At 34.6% G+C, this 14,671-nt stretch overlaps 1 protein-coding gene across 1 annotated transcript in view; it reads right to left on the minus strand.

Annotated features, from left to right (window-relative positions):
• The window catches only part of LOC149411363 (neuroligin-4, Y-linked-like), an 887,216-nt gene extending 875,055 nt beyond the window's left edge, over positions 1 to 12,161 (minus strand). The window contains exons 1-2 of the mRNA XM_089647299.1: positions 12,046 to 12,161; positions 3,608 to 3,825 (exon numbers count right to left, since the gene is read on the minus strand). Of these exons, the coding sequence (XP_089503425.1) occupies positions 3,608 to 3,825; positions 12,046 to 12,125 (298 nt within the window). The 5' untranslated portion in view covers positions 12,126 to 12,161. The remainder of the gene's footprint in view (positions 1 to 3,607; positions 3,826 to 12,045) is intronic.
• Between the last annotated feature and the right edge of the window lie 2,510 nt (positions 12,162 to 14,671).

Raw genomic sequence — 14,671 nt, forward strand, 5'->3', positions numbered from 1 at the left:
CTCGATTACATAATGAACACTGTATTCTCCGAAATGTATAATTTTCACTTTAAAACTGTGACAAAGTATTCCGATATAACGTGTTTTTAAACTGTTAAAACTTTTTCCATCTGAAATGATTTTGAACGTTTTTTATATAACATTGTGTAGAGTTTGTGACAATGCAATAAAGCCTTAAATATATTCAAAAATCCTACATTTAAAATTCCCAAACACTTTTCTTTGTACATTTCCAATAAATTATACCTACGTGTTGTAAAAACAGTAGAAACTGGCGATAAAAGTTTTACGACAGCGTGAGACCTTTCGTACGTTTTCCGCTTGTTTATTTGTTTTGAGTTTGACATCCAAAACTTACGCGTGATTGTGCCGACAAAACTAAAAAATCTGTATTCCTAACGAAGGTTAAACAGATCACAAACAAGATATCTTAGTAGATAAGGTAAAACGGTTAGGAAAATGTTTTTGAAGTTTTTTATTTCATTCAAAATTACGTAAGATGACAGAAACTCAACTTAGGCCCTTTGTTTACAGAGATACATCTAGGCTACGTGACTGTGAAGCAACCATAAGTAGCATACTAATATTCTACTCTCTAAAGCTGGTCACACGGCGCTGCTCGAATCACATAGAATTTGATAATTTTTTCAGTTACTCTAACGATAAAGACAATAATATTGTTCTTATTTATATTTACAAGCATAAAAAAATATCATACACGAGATTTTGGGTTCACTCTTAATGCAATAACTACTTAATAAAAAATCTATTGATGGCCCATTTCTATTGAAATACTAGACCTATAACTTCAGCCGTAGTCGTCACGACGTGTTCTAGATACCGCAATGCAGAACAGATGTTTTCTGACCCAGCATAATAATGATGGTGCTAATGAATGAAATTTCTGAATCAGTGGATATATTTCATTACTCTTCAAATCACCTTAAAACATTTATGTCTTCTAAATAAGAAATTCTGTAGACATTTTTTGGAAATGGACAAGTAATCTGCCGTCCAGGAAATAAATCATATTATATATAAATATAAATATATAAATTCATTTTCTAATTCTTTTGACAAGTTCACAAATTTGTTTTTTCCATTTAAAATGTTGATCTATATATATACAAAGATATTTAATTTCAGAAGTTAGACTAAGTATAGAACATTCTTGATTGCAATTAGTTCTGTTACATTTAAATTGATGTATTATAATTTTTAATTCTGGTATTAATTTAAATTTGTTGATAGAGAATGGGATACATTTCGTTTTTTCAGTATTTAATGAGAGGAGGTTTTTATCGAACGAATTTTTCAGTATATTAATATCAGTATTTGCTAAGTTATTAACATTATTCCAATCAGTACCTTCAATTATTATGACAGTGTCATCAGCATAAGATATTATTTTTCCATTTAATCTTTGATTGAATATGTCATTTACATAAATGATAAACAGTTACGGTCCCAGAACTGTACCTTGAGGTATGCCGAAGTGACTTGTTTTTTGTTGACTAAGTACATCGTTGATTTTTAGGACTTGAGGGCGTTTGAAAAGGTAGCTTTTTATCCATTCTATAACTGTACCACTTAATCCAATGTTTCTTAATTTACTTATAAGTTTGTCGTGTGATATGCTATCAAAAGCTTTTTTAAGATCTATGAAAATTCCAATATATTTATATATTTATAAGACTTAGAAATATTCTTAGACTATAAAACCTAAAAAGAGTGTACTATGCAATTGTACAATCTATATTACAATATGGTATTATTGGCTGGGGAGGAACTTATAACAATATATTAAATCCACTTAGAATAGTTCAAAGATTGATAATTAAAGTAATATTGAAAAAACCATCCAAATTTTCTACTGAGTTTCTCTTTTCAATATTCAATGTACCCACAATAGACAATATATATAAAAATATTCAATTCTACAAATTTATAAAGAAATACAGTTAAATAACTTACAATTCAATTCATCAGCAAGATATCAAAAAACTATCAAAATCCCAAAACTTAATACAAAGCACATACGAAATACCTATCTCTATCTAGGTATAACATATTTTAACATTCTTCCATTATATCTCAAAAATATTGAAGATATTCAGGAATTTAAAATAAAATTAAAAAATTACCTAAAACTACTATAAAAGTCCATATCTTACTCTTATTATTATTTCCTTCAAATCTTGAAACTGTATTATTGATAAATCTTGCCTATTTCTTACTTATCCCTTTGGTTTTGCTAATATATTATTTACTTACTTACATGATTCCATATAATTGAGCTAGGATTCACTCACCAAACACAAGAGCCTCGTCTCTTTATGGTGAGGAAAAGCTTTTTTTATTTACCTTTATAACACTGTATAATATTTATAAATTGTATATTTACTGTAAAAAACATACAAATATTAAATAAAAAAAAATATATAAATAACTTTACTTTTACCGTAGCTAAAATTACACCACCATCATCAAATTTTGGGCCTTTTTTCACACCACTAAATATGTACTTTAATAAATGACCTGCTAACTCTGATTGTGTGCGATCTTTTAGGAATTAACTTTAAGTGGATATAAATTATCAGTTCTTTGTGAAATTATAACATATTTATGAAGTGTTTTCCAACACAAATACAGCAAACTCGATGGAAATTTCTAAATAGATGGCTGGTACTCATTTTAAGTTACTTTTCATTCAGTACACTAAACCGTAATGGGAAAAGAATCCACATCCATTGTCAGAATTTTTTTTTCTACAGCCACATAAGAACACATGAAGAATATTGGCCGCCTCTAGGAAAACCCTCAACTCCTGCCGGTGTTATGCGATTTCCCTTTTTCCTCCAATTTGCCTTCCCTTCACAACTGTTTGGTTGTAGCACATTATCAATGTATGCATTATTGCATAACTTGTAATGTGAAAGCTTCCCGAACGAGTAAGATATATACTTATACGAGCACCTCACGCAAGAAACAAATTCAACTTCATACTCAATGGAATTATTGCAATATATCGGTACCGTCTTCATCTTCTTCAACAAACTAGTAGTTCTGTGAACAGTAAGTAGACCTCGCATAGTGTTGATTATTCCGATATGAAAACTTGTAACGCTCGTGTGAACTCTGGCGGAGCAAAAAGGTATTATCTAAGGCTGCTGCCATCTTGGCAGGATTGACTGGATAAGGAACATGCAAACAAACTTCAAAAGAGAGTAGATATTCTATACAGTGTTTATATAATATACATACATGGCATTTTTTTAGTCTTATAACGTTTCCAATGTACTGTGTACCTATATCACTTTAATGAAGCAATTCGTGAGAGCTTATTTTACGAGAAAGATACATGGTCAACACAAATATACAAAATGATCGCATCGCGCAAGAGCGTAATGCAACTGCAGCTTAGTCTTTCGGCACGTTCTATCCGATATTCGTAGTGTTATTTTTTGTGCTGATTCTTACCTATACATCGAACGCAGCTGTTTGCTGTCATGCGTCATTTAAAAAAAACTTCTTATAAGCTTAGTCTACCTGCACTTACTGGACAGTCCTCGTATTGTTTAATAATTGAATGAATGCCAGTTCCTACCTTGCATTGGAGTGTAGATATTCATGTAGAGGCAGTCCTCGCTCTGGTTGCGCAGGTACGGCAGTAGGCGCTTGAGGTACTCGAGGCGGCCCTTGGGCATGCGCTCCAGGGCCGCACTCTCGTTTCGGATGTCGGGCAGCTTCTGTGGGCAAGCCGGCCCTGCCGCATCCGATATACGGATTCCGTCCCACGGGGAGGGGGTGCGGGTGGGGCTGAATCTGGAAAGATTTTTTTTTTTAAATTGATGTAAAAGAACCGAAGAATTATAAAAAAGAGAGTTGAAAAATCGAAGAACAACGAATAATCAAAGAAATTCAAACAATGATCGAATTGAAAAATGAATTTAATCGAAGACGGAAATCAAAAATTTGAGAAGGTTAAAAAATCAAATAATGTTGAAAAACCAAAAAGATTGAAAATTTAAAGAAAGTTGAAAAATCAAAGAACGTGAAAAGCAAAGATGTAAAGAAATCAATGATATCTAGTTGAAAAATTAAAGAAACTATTAAATTTTACCGGAATATAATTATGGTTTTTTAAATTTCTATTTTCTGTCATAAAAACATATATTATAAATGTACACGTTCGTCATTTTATTAAAATCTTCCAGTTTCCAATAAACTTATTCGAGTCAAGCTGCATAGCTTCATATCCTTCAGATCGACCGCGAACTGTCCCTGTTAAACTTCCCCTAACTAAAGAAGCCACATGATAGAATAGCGCTCCAGGCCATACCCAAGGGGCCCCCATCCGAATAAATAGTTGTGAAGAGCAACTGCTATTTCCACCGCCTTGAATGTGTCATACTTCGCGATACCTCGGTGCCTTGGGTAGGATATAGACACTGAATATATGATTATCCCTAGAATTATGATTTTGATGAAAATTTAAAAGCTTATGAGGTAGACACTTTTTTTAGTGAAAATTTATTATATTTCAATTCATTAACGGGGGTAAAATTAGTTTTTAGAAAAATCTCCGAAGTTATGAGCTTTCAAGGTGAACTTGGGTAAAACGTATACACTGGTGTCTTGTGAAATTACACAAGACAAGATTCATAATTCGAATAGCATTGCTGCAGTACCCCCGCGCAAGTCCCGTAATTACACAAGCTTTTCAGTCGGCCGCAAATATCAATATTGTAACAGATTATATCCTCGGTTGGTACTATCGGGTATTTTGCAAAAATTCAACGCTGTGTCCTCAGAATGCTTTAATTAATATGGTACATTTGTAAAAAACAGGAAATTTCGTTGGGGTTTGTCGTGAGCATAGAATCAAGAAGAACTCTTGGACCGCCTTATACGTAGCCACGGACTTAAATAACTCATTTATTGAGTGAGCTTGTCTCTCTCACACTTGCCTGACTTCGTATATCGCCATTCCATTTGTATATCATAATGATGGCAAAACACATTTTTGCATATAAAGAAATTCGAGCGGAGAATCACAAAGCTTTTGCATCATGAAAAACTCCTACTTGACATTTCTTATGTTTTTATTTATTCAATGGTTATGAGGCCGCATGAAATGGATAGGGAGCAGAGATTAGAAATAGAAAGGTTGGTTAAGGTAAAGGTTAGGTTATGTACCTGACTTTTCAGATATGGTCACCAAACACGGCTGTTCTATTCTATGCATTCTGAATAGTGATCTTCAACCAGGGCGATACTAAGAATTCAACCACTTTGTAAACCATCTTTTACCGATTTTAAAGAAAATTGATGACACATATTTACAATAGACCTTTTGATTTCTAGATCCCATTCAGATCAATAAAATTGATAATTTACTCGAGAAAAAAGTATTTTGATATATTTCTGTAGAAGTAAGGAAAATGGAGCTAACTTCGGACTCACCGATACGCCCACGACACAATTTTACCATCCTTGTATCCCATCGGTGGCTAGAAGTTTTGAGGTGTGCGTTTATTTAATAATATCAAATGTGATTGCTCCAAAAATATCAACGAATGTTTATTTGTGCTTTGCACCCTCTGTCGAAAAATGTGTTTTGAACAAAGATTTTATGTTTTGTCGGAAAATATCTATCCATATCCCTTGTATTGATAGTGTACTGGACACCTACGCCAGTGACATTGACTGTAAATGCCGGTTTCCTCTGGGGGTACCTTGGGTAAGGATTTGAATAGAAACACAACTTGCGAAAGTCGTCAGACAACTGACTGGTTGAGCCAGTTGTTGACGTATTTATTGGGTTCAAATTGAATATTTTCTACACGTGTCAATGTGGAGCAATTATTCCTTAATCTAAACATATGCTAAGGTCCCACGGTTTGTCGTGCGACTAATTCACCCTTGAACTGGCGATATGACACGTGGTTCGAATACCATAATTTCTACACGTGTAAATGTGGAGCAATTATTCTTAAGTCCCACGGTTTGTAGTGCGACTAAACAACAAAGGATTCTTCATCGTACAATGCGTTACATCAGACAAATATTCATTTTCTTGATTATTTAATAATTATTTAGGTATATCCATCTGCTGTCCGGTACACCCCCAACGTGAAAAAGTATTTTTCTCCTAATAGTTTCCTCGGACAGTAAGGTAACTTCTTCAGCCGTGAAGAACTATGGTTTTCACAGCAGGCCTAATGTACTCTCCGGTAGCTGTTTTGACACGAACGCTTCGCACCTGTCCATCTGCTGCGGGCTTGGCCTCGGTGACGATTCCCTTTGGCCAGCTATTCCTTGGTGTAGTTGGATCCATTATTAATACCAAGCCTCCTTCTTTAATGGGGTTCGCTGGCGTCTGCCACTTGGGTCTCTGGGCCAAAGTTGGTAGATATTCTTTAAGTTTCTGTCGTTGAGAGGTCCTGCTATGTTGTCGTAAATGTCAATTAAAAATCCATATCCTTTTCACGGTATCAGGCGATCGTTAAAGTAATCGTCCTAAATATTTCAGAAGAATGAATGAACGAATCGCCTGTTAAATAACGGGCGGCCTTCGGTTATGTGACCCACGTGTCAAGTGTTTACATGTGAGGTATTTTTTATAATAAACAAATCTTTCGTTTGTAGTTCAAGTTCGTGAATCAGTGTTATTGTTATTTCTGTCTGTTTATCTGAACCTTATCTGGTTCCTTACTTATTATTTATTCCAATCTTTACTTTAATTACGCCTCGTGTAGTTTTATTCCTCGGCTCAGAGGATGAAGTTAGCAGCTTGTACAGCAACAACCTTTTTTTTAAACGATTTCCACTCTCGTGCCATTTGGATTACTTCAGCGGTACATTTGGAGGGGAAGTACAGGAAAACACAAGGACTATAATTATTTGCAGTAGCGTCGGAAAATTCACTTTTTCCATCTGGCGGGCCAATGAACTTCGATTTTGTCATATTATATGTGCACGGTTCTTCCAGGTGATTCTCCCCCGGCAGAAATAACCTTTTATGGTATTCTGTTTTCATTTCCACCTGGAGAAATATTTCTTTCATGTTCGCAGCAACTACAATTCTTTGTACAATTCTTTGTCCCGTATCTAGGTACCAATTTGACTCTCTCCACTTGGGCGTCGTTATGGGCGCAACATAAACATTATCTACATTGTTTTCTTGTGTAACAAAGCTGTCACCATTATCTTGTTCGATTAATATGTTTAGTGGATACACTTCTTGTGCCGCTAGTGTTCCGATTTCACATGGATTAATTTGGTGATAAGTATCACTCGGCAGATTTATAAATTTCTCAATTTTCAAAGATGTCACAATTTTCACAAATCTTGAATCTTCCTCGTGAATGGTGTTTCCGGGGCTCCATACTCCTCCGGATGATAATGTGGCATCAGTAATTTCACTTTCCATCAGCGCCATATTATGTGGCTGATTGTCGACCCCTTCCGTTGTGAGTCGTTTCTTTTCGCTTACATTCCTAAGCGACAGTGTTCTTTTCAAATATTCTTCATTTTTATGAAGCGGCTGCACAAAGGTTGTCTCCGGTATATCCTCAGGCAGTAGTGTGAGGGTGGTCTTCTCACCACCAGTTGCAGTCTGTGCATTTTCATTTTCTTCATTTTTATGAAGCATCTGCTCAGAAGTCGACGATAACTGTGGAATGTCCATCACAGCCGTGAATCGAGGTGAGAATGAAGTCTGCAGGTTATCCTCAGCCAATATTGTGAAGGTGGACTTCCGGCCACCCTGGAAATCTGCAATCAGTGCATCCAAATGCCGTGCAGTCTCCTCATCTTGTGGACGCTGAAGGCGCCCATATTCTTCTAGTTGACGTTGTAAGCGCCAAAGCTCTTCTAATTGGCGTTGTAAGCGCCAATTCTCCTCCCGTAGTGCTCTAACTGTTTCCCAAGTAGAGCGTGAGTTGCCGCTGTCTTCGGGTGCCGGCACTAATCCTCTCCTGATAGCAGGTGCTTCGGCGCCTTTCCAGGAGCGCAGTGACGGTGTCATGTTTCCTAATTTCTGAGGAAAATCCGGCTCGAAGGACCATAAATGTACTGGACACCTACGCCAGTGACATTGACTGTAAATGCCGGTTTCCTCTGGGGGTACCTTGGGTAAGGATTTGAATAGAAACACAACTTGCGAAAGTCGTCAGACAACTGACTGGTTGAGCCAGTTGTTGACGTATTTATTGGGTTCAAATTGAATAATTTCTACACGTGTCAATGTCGAGCAATTATTCCTTAATCTAAACATATGCTAAGGTCCCACGGTTTGTCGTGCGACTAATTCACCCTTGAACTGGTGATATGACACGTGGTTCGAATACCATAATTTCTACACGTGTAAATGTGGAGCAATTATTCTTAAGTCCCACGGTTTGTAGTGCGACTAAACAACAAAGGATTCTTCATCGTACAATGCGTTACATCAGACAAATATTCATTTTCTTGATTATTTAATAATTATTTAGGTATATCCATCTGCTGTCCGGTACAGATAGTAAAAGAAGATTAACTTATTTTTTCGACAAAAATAAATCCTCGTGCCAACTTCTGAATTCAATAGCAAACTTAACAAATCATAAAGCAAGGGGGTTATATCATTCTGATGTTTGGAAAATTAATTGATACCCCACTGTTCCGTAGCTCACAGTTAAAATATCGTTACAAAAGAAAAAATCAGATTAGGAAGTAGGAAACATTTCAGTAGGACAGCATTTTAAGTTTTTGTTGCTTAATACAATCTGACGCGCAGCTTTCGGGTAATATTAAATTATTTAACTCAAAATTTAAAACTAACTGTAACTATGAAAAGGTAGAAAAAATCAACATGTGAAAAAAAGAGTTTTCGAAATAATACACCATCATATACCATAATTTAAGTCGTCTTTGAACTTGAATAAAAATGGCAATATTTTTTAAAAATCAATCCCACGCAGAAAGCCCTCAGGGCCTTTTTTAATCATCTTTGGGGATGCTGTGCGGGGGGTCTTTGTAATGAAAGGAAAGAGGAAAAATTTAAGGAAGGGAAGGAAAAAAGGTGTGAGGGGTGGGTGGGAAATCTGGGATCATTGTGTCCAAAAGTGACGATGAATAATCTATCCACCCAACTCTGGCGCAAGGTGATGGGTTAGGAGAGATCAGTTGGAGAGGTCAAAAGATCTCCCAAACCAGCCTCTCCCAATCCGAACACACTTCACCCAATGAACCCGGGCACCCCTGCTAAATCACTAAACGTAGCGAACCACTTGGGGAGACCTATGGCAGAAGTGTTGGTTATCCAATGAATGGTTCTCGGGGCGGCGGTACCCAAACACGCAGAAAAAAATGCAACAATATCTTAAATGGTTCTACTCATACAATAAAGTTATTATATGGTTGTACTGTAAAAGAAAGTAGTTTTTTTTTAAAATTATTTAATTATTGAAGACAATATTAGCAATTCCTAAACGAATATTTGAAACAGAAAAATCAGAAAAAAATAGGTCATATCTAGGACCCTTGCAAGGCTAATATTGTGTTCAATAATTAAACATTACAATTTGAGATTTAACTCATTAAGTTATTCCAAAAAAATAAAGTTCTTAAAATATTTATTTTGGTTTTCACCCATTAAGGGCGATTGATCTTGGCCGTATAAAGTGTTGCATTTTTTAAAACTATAGTTATATAGAAGAAAATATTGGATCAAATTAGTTAAAATAGCTATTTTTAGAAAATAAAAGCCTTCGTATAGATACGTTATATTTTGTTTTCTGTAAAATACACGTTCGCTAAATAATGTCATGATATTAATTGAAATCTCTAGCACTTATCCCAAGGGATTGCCATTATTAATAATACGTGTCATGTTTACCGTGTGTCTCATTTCAAACGTTGTAAAATAATTCACGGAAACTTTATTAATTTCAAAGTATTACATATTATCAGATTATTACAATCAAGCATGCCCCCATATCGCGTAACGAAAACGCGCATTTTTGCCTGAAACTCCCTTCTAATAAGCCAAATTAACTCTTCCGAAGTCGCAAAGTTTCGACACTTTAACATTAATAACTTAAGTCAAAAGTCAAGTTAAGTTCTATCAAAGTTACGCATCTAAAGTTAGCATTATTGAATGTTACTCTCTTATGAGCCATACGTTGTAATAATATATATGCTTTTCACATACTCACACACGAATCCTCCGTAGCCTGAACAAATAAAACTTCCGAACGCCCCAGTCTCCTATCAAATCCTAAGTTTCTCATACTAAATTGTTTGATTTTGGTATATTCTCTGTGTAATTCGGGGCTTAGAAAAACTTTTTCCGATCTGGGACAGAATTTCAGTATGCCGAAAGCGAACTGGGATACTCCTTTGTTCTAGGAAGTAATACATCGGTTAATTCGGATCACAAATAAAACTCGATAAAAATTCTCCAACTAGTGAAAGAGAATAAAACTGTTCAAGGCGTTTCTTTACCAAACTTACTATAAAATAAAACTAATCAATGCACTGTTTCATTGCAAGAGTAGCAGAGATCTCATGAAATTATTTTAAAATACAAACTCTGATAAGAAAGGATTGGCGTAAAATAATTTTTTTTTGAAAGTAGGTACACGGAGAAAAATGTGTATTGCTAATTTATTAAGAATATTTAGGAACAACTTTTTCTCTTGTAAAAGCCTTAATAGGCGTAAAATAAATATATTTTTTAATAATAAACTAGTGTTTATAAGACAAGGTTTTATGCATAGCATAAAGTACAACAAATAATTAGTCGCCTGAAATATCAATACAGAATAACAATATCAGAAGGTACGGGTTCAATTCCCGTTGGCGGCATTTATTTTTACTCGGCAGATATTTTCAATTTGTATTCATATTTCATGCGACTAATTATTGCTTATAATTATTTGTTATCCTTTATGCTATGCATAAAACCTTGTGTTATAAACAATAGTTTAGGTATCATTCAAATAATAATAATATTTGACAAGTCAACATATTTCATCAACAAATGTAGATATAATATGTCTTGACGCCATCTTGCGGGAAATTTAGCACTAACAAAGCCTTTCCTACAAAAATAAATTTGGTTGTTTACAGGTGAAAAAAATATAATTGGCGGTAATTGTTGATTGAGGTACTAGTACATATTGAATTATTTGGCGGGTTGGAAATAAGCCGACATAGCTCAGTGGTTCAGAGCACCTGACCGGACATCAGAAGGTACCGGTTCAATTCCCGTTGGCTTCATTTATTTTTTCTCCGGAGATATTTTCAATTTGTATTGATATTGTAGGCAACTAATTATTGCTTATTTTCAAAATCATTTAATTAGTAAGAATCGTGTACAAATATAAAGGTTTAGTTCAGCAGAATACAAAACAAATATGTGAATATAAATTTCATTCAAAAGTAAACTTCTCCCTTCTTAACCCCTCAGGCTAATTTGTTCGCTTTTGGGAACAGCTCATATGGTCTCATAGAAATAGTGTAAATGTCTCCCTTATTGTCATTGTGAGAAGTATGATCTAAACGGTGTCAGAAAGAGAAAACTTCAGGCTTTATAATCAATTTAAGAAAGAATAATTAAAATTTACATTTCTAATAAACCAAAGGTTCCGAAAACAATTTGAAAAAAATTATGAAACATATCGAATTTTAAATTATTTTTATACTGAAACAACGAACACATGAGGTGACGGTTATGTTTGTGATTCATTTGTCTAGTAAAAGGCGTGTGTTTTATATATATTTTTCGTCATAAATAATTTTTGTTACAAAAAGCATTTTTTTTTGCATTCAAAATGTTATTATTTCACAAAAAGTTTATTTCTAACAATATAATTTGAAAGCCTATTTTCAACCTTCATCTCTCAAAAACAGTTTTTAGTTCTCATAAATATTTTATTAATTTTGATTTTATGGCAAACCTGAAATAATCCAACTTTCTGAGACAATATGTCTGAGAGGTTAATATTAATTTGTGCTTTGTATCTTATAATAGTAATAATATTGGATTTTACTTACCGATTGGATCCAACGGGGGGCGTCGCGTAAGGCACCCCCAAAAACACTTCCACTGGCTTTAAAAACTTGTGTTCATCCATCGAAACTATCACTCCTTGAAGTTTGCCATACCTAGTCTGAATAATCCGATTACTCAGCCTAGACTTGGCGTTAGAATTAGCACTAAACTGTCTCGCGTTCAAATACGCACTGTTCAAATTATTAACTCCTCCGGCGAACGACGTGAACGGGTTACTACCAGAATTCACATTAAACTGTTGATTGTGATTATTATTATTATTGTTATTGTTGTTTGTGTAGTGGTGAGTATCGTAGTCTGTGTTACCGTTGCCGGTGTTGTGATCGTAATTCGTGTCAGCGTTGTCGTAGTGGTTCTTAGGATCGTATTCCCCGTTGTCGCCGGTCTGCGCGCTGTTGTGAGGCTCGTTCAACAACGCTTCGTTGTGACTTTTATTATTATTATTATTCGGTTGATTTACGATTGACGACGCCGTGTTGATGTCACTATTAGTATTTTGAGTATCACAACTGACGGTGCTTAGCAACACCATAACTATGAATATTGTTTTAAGATAGAATATAAGCCACAGTGACATTTTAAAGCGGCTCTTGTACTGGGCTTCAGCTCTTATTTTCAAAGAGGACATTATAAAATTGGAAAATTTATTTTCACTTGTAAACTGCACATTTTTTTAGTTAGTCTGAATAGTTCATATTTCAACACTTATTTTTTTTCCTTAAAATAGATGAATTCATTTTAATAAATATTAAGATTTGATCTGATGTTTGTGATAACTATTCGTCCGGTAGCCCCAAACTGATATTTAATTCATAAGCTTAACACAGTTCTAACTTGTCAAGTAGCTATATTTTTGCGTCTGCATGGAACTTATCGTATTATTTTAATCCAAGTATTAATTACTAACTACCATTCACTAGCAACGAATAAATGTATTGCTTTGTCAAGATACGTACTTTTTATCAACAGCCTGCCTCGAACAGTGAAATTTTGTCGCAAATCAACCTAATTGTGCCCTTTGAGTCTCACTCGAAGTATCTAAATACGCCCACGGGGAAAGCGACCCGCTATCTAAATTCGGTGGATGACAAAACGTTAGGTGCTTTAAAAATGAATTAGGTAATGTTATCTACATGCATAAAAATAATTAGTTTTATACAAAAAATCATTACTAAGATAGAATGTTCTCACGTTCACGAATAAGAGTTAAGATTTCGCCCAAAATTTCATCGATGTTATCAGAAGTTAAAGATGTATTAACCTTACAAAATAAGAATACAAATGTTGTGGTTAGTTGGCAGATCGCTTAGACAAATTCATCTCCCAAGTAAGAATTAGTGAACCAAATACGGTCATAAAGACAATTTGTTGTGGTAGACAGAAAAATCTAGCGTTTTTCTTGCAATTCAACTCCAGACGGTAATTTTTCACGAAAGCAATACGTTATCCAACAGAGCGCAATCGACAAAGGTGTAATGCTGTAGATTATGTCATCTTAAATTTTTTTCTTAATCGGAAAACTAAGCGGGTATTTACAATAAATAGTACTTATTTATTGATGCTGTTGATTTTTATTTAAAACTAGCTTATATTTATTCGGCGTTGCTCGGGGACTTATAAATATTTTCCTGTAAATTTCGTTGTAAAAGAAGTTGTGAATTCTAGAGTACTGGGTCATCTGGGTGCATTTTTAAGTTGAAAATCATACTGAATATCATTGAATTGTTATATTTATAATAAATATTTATCTTCTCGGGCATCGTCGACTTCTTTAACTATTTGCTTCCAAGTCATTCATTCTCCTTACAACTCTTTTATCACTTCGTCTCATTTTACCAAAAATAAGTATTTGATTCATGTCTTCCTCTGGCATCCCCCACATTTGCTACCATTCACTTCATGAAATCCACATTTTTACTGTTTTAAAACTACATTTTGTCGACTTAAATCGACTTCGTATCTCATTCCAGTGCAGATATAAAGCGGTAAAGTCATTCTCGAGCGTTCCCGACTTATTCTACTATTCAAACAACTCTCTATACACTAAAAACAAACTTTCAATTCGGATGAACGATATCGAAACGCGTACGAGCAAACAAATAAACATTCTTTTTTTATATATATAGATGAAATTATTACTATTTCAACCACAACTAAGCGTGTCGTAAATTAAGAAATCAATAGTTAATTAAAATGATGTTTTCAAGTTTGCTGAATTTTTTCTAGTGTCTATGATAATTAATCAGGCAGACCAATGATCTACCTTCAAATATTTAGTACTTTTGAAAGTCCTAGAGTCTGAGCCTTTCTTCTTACTGAATAAACATTATAACTCTGACACGGAAAGTGACACAGAGAAATTACTTGATGGAGGGGGTCATACAATAAGATTCTAACCCCGATCAAAGTGGTCCAGAAGCTAATCCTCAAAGTTATCCTCAAGAAACCCTCCACGTATCCAACAGAAACACTATTCACAGATTTCGGGGTGCCCCGAGTAGAAGATATATTCAAGAAAAATGCAATTATCCAAATTTTTAAAGATAATATAATCAAAAAATTTGAAACCCACGTATCTAAAAGATATCAATACAATGTCAAAATTCC

Source organism: Hesperophylax consimilis, chromosome 26 (genome assembly GCF_061612785.1).
Source record: "Hesperophylax consimilis isolate HC1 chromosome 26, BYU_Hcon_1.0, whole genome shotgun sequence".
Classification (NCBI taxonomy): Eukaryota; Metazoa; Arthropoda; class Insecta; order Trichoptera; family Limnephilidae; genus Hesperophylax; species Hesperophylax consimilis.